The following is a 9613-nucleotide window of genomic DNA, read 5'->3' on the forward strand; positions in this document are numbered from 1 at the left end:
AGAGCTCTTGAATTTGAATCCTATGTTAAATCCAGCACAGAGGTACCGAGGTTGGTACAGTCATCAGGATTCAGGGCTAGACAAGGGCAACTTTCAGAGAGGTTGGAGGGACTTTGTTGGCACTGTAATAAACCTGGGCACAAGAGAGCTCAATGCTAGCAACTTCAACACAAAGAAGATGCCATGGCACGAAAGGCTGCTATCCAGAAAGATTGTTGAAACTGTGGAGAACAAGGACATATGAGGAGCCAGTGTAAGAAGAATACTACCAATAAGTCAGCTTCGGGAAACCAGTAGTGGTTGGTGCTGAGGGATGCCCACCAACCCCTATTGTGAAAGTCCCAACACCTTAGTGTAAAATGGCAAGCACACGTAATGTCTACGTGACAGGAAAGCTGGATGGCCAAAAGTGCAACTTTGTCATAGATTCTGCATCTCAGCAAACCCCTGTGAGTATCAAGGTGCTAGATCACAAAGGAATACCAGAAGCCATACAGAAGCTCTGTGGTGTGACAGGACATTATGCAAGGTTGTGGGTAACTATCGAGCTGATGGGCATGAAAAACAGACAGAAAGTATACTTGACTACATTGAAGACAAATGCATACTAGGGTTGGACTATCTACTACCGAGGAAGTTTGTAATTAATTTTGATAAAATGACATTTGGGAACAACAAAGGCCAAATTCCAGTAAGTATTAAAAGAGAGGTTGAACTAACCAGGTGTCATCAAGCTGAAGTCAAAGTGATTGAAGGAGTTGATGATGGTGAAGTGGAACCAAGTATAGATATTAAAGCAGAGCAGGAGAAAGACCAAGATTTTAAGCCAATAATTGATTTTCTTCAAGCAAGTGTTTTGTGCCCTGCTCTGGAGAAGGTGTCTAGCTTAAGCCCTGTGACAAAGAACTATTGGGCACAATGGGACCAGTTGAAGCTTGAAGACGGTAGTCTTGTCCGGAGATGGGAGACTGCAGATGGGAAAGTGATGACCTGGCAAACAGTTATACCGAGAAAGTTATGTAACATACTTTTATAATAATAAACATGAAAAACAAGACATATGGTACTTACCCAAATCTTCTTTGTTGATTGTTGATGACACTTAACCCTACTTTTTTATACTAATGGTAGTAAGGCACTAAATAATTTTTATCTAATTAAATAATTCACCAAAGAACAGTGAATAATAACATTCAAAAAGTAGACGATTTTCCCTAACTCTCACAGTTTTTCTGGTTTTCTAACTATGTGACAAGAGCTGTTACAAATAAATCTAAGCTAGTCATTATCTTTGCAATGGGAACAAAACTTGTACTAACAGTGAAATCGACAATTCTACATTCAGAAAACAATGTTATGTAATATGTCATTTGATAGATGAAAACCTTGGCTTTCTATTGCTTATAGATAATATAGAATTAAACGTGAGAGAGAACTATTAACAAATTGTGAAAGAGTGGATGTGACAAGTGGGTGTGATGGAATGGGTCTGATTTTCTATTTGATAGCTCTATAACCAAACAAAATTGAAGGGTATAAAAATGATGATTTGTCTGAGCAATGACAATTTTATAGTAAGTAATTTACATTGAATTTCGTACTTATTGGAGGAGTGGTGGATAAAATAGAGAAGAGAAAATGTGTCTCACTTGGAGCAATTCAGGATTTTTTTAAATATTGCATTATGAAATTAAGAACATAAAAAACTTGTATATTATTAAAATATGGATTAGTAGCTAAGATTTTATGTTACACTAATTGGTATAACATAAAAAATAAATTAATATAAAGTTGAATGAATGTTACTAAAATCTTATGATATGCACAGTAAAGGTTGCCTGTCACATTAGGGTTAATTCAAAAAGGAAATATTAAACAAATTCTGAACCTTCACTTTTCTGTCTCACAATATATCTGCCCTCTAGTCTTTCTCTCATTTAGATTTTGTAACTTCAACAATACAGCTTCTGCACTGTCTAACAAATTAGAAATGCAAAGAACACCTATTGACAAAGAAAAATATTTTCTGAGATATCATTATATTTGTAAAATACACCTTTTCATGGATATAATTATAAACAATAGCAAAAGCATATTGTAATGTACAGGAAGCATAAGTTAGTGTGTTTAGTTTTTTATGGATATAGACAGTAGTTCATAAGAAAAGCTTGATATGTTGAGCAATGTTGTTGCTACTTGTAGATTAATTAGAATTTTTTGTGTCCTATAATGCGTATTAGAAAGCTACATGAATCATTTTTTGGACAACCAACATAGTAAGAAATAATTAGGGTTACTGAAGCATGGACTGTGAGTGCATATTGCTTCAATGCCTAAAGTAAGTGCTAAATTTATTATTTTTTATGTATATTTTTTCCTTATTGATACATACCTTTAACAAAAGTAACTAAAATTAGAAATTTCTTAGGTAACAAAACTTAAGTGAAAAAAAGATTAAATCCAAAATTTCACAAAGTCACTCAAGAGCAAAACTCACGATACATGTGGCATATGCTGTTACCTGATCATTTGTTTACCCCAAGCATTTCCACTGTGATTTATTGGTTTTCACATCAGAGAGGGTCCAAAGTACAGCATTAAAAATATAAGATTAAATGAAAGCAGATGCAAGAAGGTCAAAATACTTTATCCAAAAATCTGTTTATTCTTTCGTGTGTGTGTGTGTGTAAAATACACTTTGAAATTTTTAGTAAGTTGCCCAATTTTGTGAAGATAAACTTAGTACATTCAAAGTTATAGTATGTATAGTTTCACAGTTACATGTTGGTTACAAGGTGTTTTTTCAACTTCTTTGATGCTAGACCAAGAAAGTATTCATAAAGTAGTTATGTTTTTTCTGAGCTCAAGTAGGTTTAAGACTATCAGGACAAGATGTTTATTCAGATGGTTTGGTACTTCTGCAGTAAATAAACTTTTATTGATCACTGAAATGGTAAAGTGTTTCTAGTGCCTCTCCCACTTAACTATCTTCAGAAATAAGGATATGTGTAAAATAAACAATACATATTACCAATTATTGAGTAATATTTTTAACAGACCTACTCATTTCAATATTATAGTTTTTCTTACCATTAGATGCGTATGTTGTGGTGAAAGAGAATCAAGTCTGTTTTATTACAAGTCTCTGATTTAAACAAGTATCAGGGAATTTATGCTAGAAATAAATGACCTTATAATACCAAGTTTGTTATTTTTCTGTAATTGGACATTTGGTGTTTCACTTTATAGCTTTTTCAAGATCATTCCACTAAAACACAAACCATAACTACAGTACAAAGCTTTAGTTGGTTTAAATAATATATTTTAATTCAGTCTACGGTGTGTTTTTGACATTTTAAGCTTATTGTTGAAATAATCACCTGCTGCCTGTAGTAAACTGATGGGTGTCTTGTCTCCAGTGTTGTTTATCAGGTCACATGCCCGACATGAAACCACTTTTCTCTGTACAAATCCTCACCAAAGCTACGTAGTCAACCAACAAAAAATTTGAAGAATCTCTTGTCATTGAACAACTATGTCCACGAATAAATAGGAACAAAGGATGGTGTCTATAATTATAATTATTTTTTTCATCTTAACTTTTATTATTTCAATCTTTAACTTAAAACGTTTATTTACTACAACCAGCAGTTTATTATTTCAACAATAAGCTTTACTACTTGATATGTCAAATGTACACTGTAGAATTGTATGGTATAGACTATATTACTACTTGATATGCCAAATGTACACTGTAGAATTGTATGGTATAGACTATATTACTACTTGATATGCCAAATGTACACTGTAGAATTGTATGGTATAGACTATTAATATGTCAAATGTACACTGTAGAATTGTATGGTATAGATTATATTAGAGTTTATTTAGTTACAGTTTGTGTTTTAGTGGAATGCTTCTGAAGAAGATGTAGAGTGAAATGTTGAGTGTCCAATAAAAACAATGAAACATTTGGTGTTGTATGGTCATTTATTACTGTATTAAAATGCCCTGTATACACTAATTAAATGATATTTCAGGGAATCTCATTTTTCATCACTAACTGTAAACAAGGTAAATTCAAAAACAGTTTATGGCTAGGATATTTGTGATGTCATCACATTTAATTCTTTCCATACAGGATCGGTGGATTACATGTAACCCCGAGTAACCATCAGTTTCCATACTATATCTTTTAATGTTGTACCGGTATCTTCATGTAAATATTAAAAGTCTTTTCTACACAAAAAATCAATTTTTTAATAAAGTTTTATCCATGAATATATGGAGTCAGAATGTTGACTGCTGTGAATGTGAAGTGATTTTCATGTTAAGATTAAAAATACTTTTCTTCATCTTAAAATTTTCAAATTTCGTTTGTATAATTTCCTAAACACCAAATGTTTTTTTCAGTAAAACTTCATATTTTATCTGTTATTTTCTCTGCCCTAACTATGTATGGACTTGTTTGATTTGACCAACCCGTACTCACCATAAAAAAATACCAAATAAATCTAAATTTACTTTTTCCTTTCTAGAATGACTGGAAATTGTAAGATGAAACTACATTAGTTTATCCTGTATAGTTTAAGGCTTGTAACAGTTTACATGTGTTTGTGCTTAATTCTATTTTTTATTGCCCTTTGAACCATTTCTAATAAATAATCCTGCCACAGAAGTTGCTCAAGTTACCATATTGAATGACAAACACACGAGATACTTGCAAGCATATATCTTGTGGAGAATTATTATAACTTTTTTCATTATTTAACCTACTCCAACCTTACCTAACATGTTTAATTTTAACATTTTAAGTCACTTTTATAACAATAAATAAATAAAAAAAACAAGAAAGTTAGCACCTACCTTTCACCGCATTTGTTGTCAGTTGCCAATAAAAATTAAGCCTAATTTTTATACTGGTGGTACTAGTACATCAAATAATGCACCTAAAAGTACAGAATATTAACATGCACAAACAAAACTGTCATCTAAGTATTGCAATTTAACTGGATTTTTACTTATTGTATAAGAATTGAAATATTTCATTAAGTTTCTTGATCTGGACACTTCAAGAAAAACTTTGAAACTGAATATGAAATAGACAATACTCTGTACTGAAAACAATTTAATATAGAGTACATTTGATAGATTAAAACTTTATCATTCTATTAGTTATAAAACTTCCAAAGGAATTATTGGCAATTTGTAAAAGAGAGGATGTGATAGGTGGGAGTAGCAAGTTGGTTGGACTTTCTAGCTTATATCTCTGTAAACAAAGATGATTGAATTAGACTTTACATCAGTAGTATCTAAATTACAATGAGCAATTTACATTAAATTCTGTTATTTAAGTAGGTAGTATGTAAATTAGATAAAAGGGAAAATGTAGAAAACAATTCTCATGCTAGATAAAATTGAGGATTTGTTAATATACTTCCTTCTGAAATAAAAAACATAAGACTCATATAATATTAAAACTTAATTTGTTAATTACATTTGGCTGCAAAGTTTATTTGCATACATTAATAACAAAGTACTTCAATTAAATTTTGAATATAACTTTCTAAAAGTCGTTGTGCTCTGGTTAACCAAAAGTGCTGTAGTTTTGTGTTTTTTGTTTATATGTATCTTAACCCTGTTGCTAATGGGGTTTGGAATATACTGACACCGGTATAAGTCATTGTCATGTGACTGAGTAGAATAGACTGGTTGTTGCAGTTTGTGTTCATGAAAATGCACAATTTTCAAAGTAAGAAAACAATTGTGCAAATACAGTCTGCTGAACAGGATAGAAAAATTTCTAGCATTAGTATCTTCTGTTGTTCATATATTTATGTGTCTAAATACTTCTTATGTAATTTCTAGTGTCAGCCTTCAGATCACATTTTCCTTGTAAAATTTATCCATCAAAGAAATTATATCATGATAATACTTAAAACTAACAAAAAAACTGTAACTTGTCTTTTAAGCAAGTTGAATTTTGAAGGTTATCTATCACATGTAATTCAAGTATAAATAATACTTAATTACAACTAGATATATTTATGGGATTTTATATTGGGTGTTCAATGTCAAGCTTATTTATCACACTAGGTTTACCATGATGGCATTCGAAACATCAGCTTGAAACTCATAATCATGGACTTGGCATTGCCAGTTATCATCACCTTGGGCTCAACCCTTGCCCTGCCGTACTTGTTTTCCTGTAGTATATTACCTATGTTTGGTAAGTTCAGAACTGAAATCCCTTATGTTATGAAGAAAAGTATAATTTATCACAGAACATTTAAGTGAGTTTCATAGTGTTTGTCGTTCCTTGTTTCAACAAACTTCTTGATATATATTTTTTACAGAAAATATTTGTCGTAAATTAACATAAAATTTCAATATTGTAAGATAAAACTGATTTGCAATACTTTTTAACTGTTGTTGGATGACCCATCTGTCATATGAAGTTGTAGCATTGTTTTTGTTAAGCTCCAAGAATTCCATATTATTTTCTCACTAGCAGTTTAGCATGAGGTATTTGTATTATGTATGTTCCAAACATGATTAACGAACGCTTCAAATGACATTTTCTGTAGTTTATTAACATTATTTGCAATAACACTCAAATTCTTAGTTCAACAAACTTGACTATTTATATTTTCTGCTGTAGGTGCCGGGTTTGAAATAACACTGTAATTCTTAGTTCAACAAACTTGACTATTTATATTTTCTGCTGTAGGTGCCAGGTTTGAAATAATACTGTAATTCTTAGTTCAACAAACTTGACTATTTATATTTTCTGCTGTAGGTGCCGGGTTTGAAATGACACTGTAATTCTTAGTTCAACAAACTTGACTATTTATATTTTCTGCTGTAGGTGCTGGGTTTGAAATGCAGAACTTGATCTTCAGACGGATCTACCCATCTTTGCTAGCTTCCGTGGTTATTGCAGGAATAATTGTATTCCAAGTGATGCAGTTCTTTTATTTATATGAACATATAAGAAACGACAAGTAAGTACAAAAAATGTATAACTTAAAACAAAATAATTTGTTTTATCTTAATCACTGCTTAAATTGTCCAGTTTTGATTCACAGTTTGTAGAAAAAACTATATACATATATGTGATATTTAATATTCCATATGGTAGAATCACAAACTTTTCTTTTATTCCTAGAAAATTATATCAAGTTAACACAGTAACTCTTCCCTCATTATATCAAGTTAACACAGTAACTCTGCCCCAGTTACTGTGTTAACTTGATATAATGAGGACAGAGTTACTGTGTTAACTTGATATAAGGAGGACAGAGTTACTGTGTTAACTTGATATAATGAGGGCAGAGTTACTGTGTTAACTTGATATAAGGAGGACAGAGTTACTGTGTTAACTTGATATAAGGAGGACAGAGTTACTGTGTTAACTTGATATAAGGAATCTCTAGTCTCCTCAACGTCAGGGGTACTGTTATTACTGAGAAAGTTACACAGAATGTTGCTGAAATTATTAATATTAAGGGTACCATTCTTGTAAAGAAGGCAAAAAGCCTCTAAACTCACCAACATGAAGAGTACTATCCTTATTATAAATGTTTAAATACAAAAGGTAACGATACTGCTGACAAAAGTAATAAAAATAACTTTTCAAAACTTTAACTATCCATGTTTTTTACTGGAAAACCAAAGAATTGATATTTTAAACATCACTAACAGAAAAAAATATAATGATAAAAAAGGTTATACCTGTAAACAGAGGATTATGTACAGGTCTAATATTGAAAGTGAAAATTAACTGTGGGTCTAAAATTTAAAGAACTTCAAACATAACAATACTCTTGTTTTCTCATGTCGGTACAAATTGTACATGAATCCATAACTCATAGCTGCAAAAACAGTCAACGTACAGTTGTGATTGGTCTAGCTGATAAAAGATTAACAAGTTATGAGAAATATTCTTTCTGAAGTGTGTCCAACATCTTTACTTCTGACTGGGTATTAGCAGGTTGGACAGCTGAATAGGCTTCTATCACTTGCTTCTTTACAAATAGAAGATGAACACTGCTTGATGGAAACTAAAATCTAGAAATTTTGTTGAGAGGGAAACGAAACAGGAAGCTCTAATTAGATTAACTGTATCTTCTGGTTTTTAATCAAGGTGAAACAAACCCCAACTGTACAAAAAATTAAATTTTTCTTTTTCAATATTCACAGAGGAAATGTACAAAACATATTTACATATTTGTACATATGGTTTTAGGAAAGAGTCATAACTGGGTCACCCGACCTCTGTCCAGAATTACCACTTACTCTGTGTTCATAATTAACTAATCTTCGGCCCACCAGGTACCTGGGGAAAAAAAAACAATATTTCTTTTACCTTTGCATACTAAACCAATTTTTCTATGATTTATATACTATTAGTCATCTTATTATCAGCTTTAATGATTTGTCTTTCAAATCATTCTGTAGTAATGGATCATAAAACTTGGTTAAACACAACTGGTTAATTAGAAATACAGGAATGTGTGTATTAATAATTCATAATTTAGACTATTTGAGTTTTAGCTAGATTGTTGAGTTAGAAGTTAATGATTTACAACAAATGCTATTAAGCATACTGTAGTACGAGTGTGTCATATCAAGCGTCTGGTGCTATTGGATATAAGACATTGTATTCTGTATTAGTTGTAACACGGGCATTATGGCTATTATTACTAGTGACATGAGCGTATTATAGTTTTATAAACAAATGTATGTTTCTTTGCCATTCACACACTACAACAAATAATATCAGGTCAATAGAATAATAATCTTAAACACTATGCTAAATTACTAAACCTGCCCAATATTATGTCCACTATCTTTGCTTATATTCCGATGAAAAAATAATACTTAAAGACTGAAAGGAAATCGTCTATAAAGAGGAGAGAGTTACTGTGTTAACTTGATATAATGAGGACAGAGTTACTGTGTTAACTTGATAATAATGAGGACAGAGTTACTGTGTTAACTTGATATAATGAGAACAGAGTTACTGTGTTAACTTGATATAATGAGGACAGAGTTACTGTGTTAACTTGATATAATGAGGACAGAGTTACTGTGTTAACTTGATATAATGAGAACAGAGTTACTGTGTTAACTTGATATAATGAGGACAGGTTCTGTGTAACTTTCCCAGTTAGAACAATGCCTCTGATAGAGATATCTGTACTTTGTAACTTTCTCAGTAATAACAGTACCCCTGACGTTGAGGAGACTAGAGACGTTCTGTATAACTTTCCCAGTTAGAACAATGCCTCTGATAGAGATATCTGTACTTTGTAACTTTCTCAGTAATAACAGTACCCCTGACATTGAGGAGACTAGAGACGTTCTGTATAACTTTCACAGTTAGAACAATGCCTCTGATAGAGATATCTGTACTTTGTAACTTTCTCAGTAATAACAGTACTCCTGACGTTGAGGAGACTAGAGACGTTCTGTATAACTTTCCCACTTAGAACAATGCCTCTGATAGAGATATCTGTACTTTGTAACTTTCTCAGTAATAACAGTACTCCTGACGTTGAGGAGACTAGAGACGTTCTGTATAACTTTCCCACTTAGAACAATGCCTCTG

At 31.8% G+C, this 9613-nt stretch overlaps 1 protein-coding gene across 1 annotated transcript in view; it reads left to right on the top strand.

The window, feature by feature from the left end:
- Positions 1 to 8010, top strand: part of LOC106467659 (E3 ubiquitin-protein ligase MARCH6-like) — an 82997-nt gene extending 74987 nt beyond the window's left edge. Inside the window, exons 21-23 of the mRNA XM_022395859.1 lie at positions 6097 to 6229; positions 6869 to 7004; positions 7956 to 8010. Coding sequence (XP_022251567.1) covers positions 6097 to 6229; positions 6869 to 7004; positions 7956 to 8010 — 324 coding nt within the window. The remainder of the gene's footprint in view (positions 1 to 6096; positions 6230 to 6868; positions 7005 to 7955) is intronic.
- Positions 8011 to 9613: the final 1603 nt, after the last annotated feature.

The sequence above is a fragment of the Limulus polyphemus genome, unplaced genomic scaffold (assembly GCF_000517525.1).
Source record: "Limulus polyphemus unplaced genomic scaffold, Limulus_polyphemus-2.1.2 Scaffold2696, whole genome shotgun sequence".
In the NCBI taxonomy this organism is placed as follows: Eukaryota; Metazoa; Arthropoda; class Merostomata; order Xiphosura; family Limulidae; genus Limulus; species Limulus polyphemus.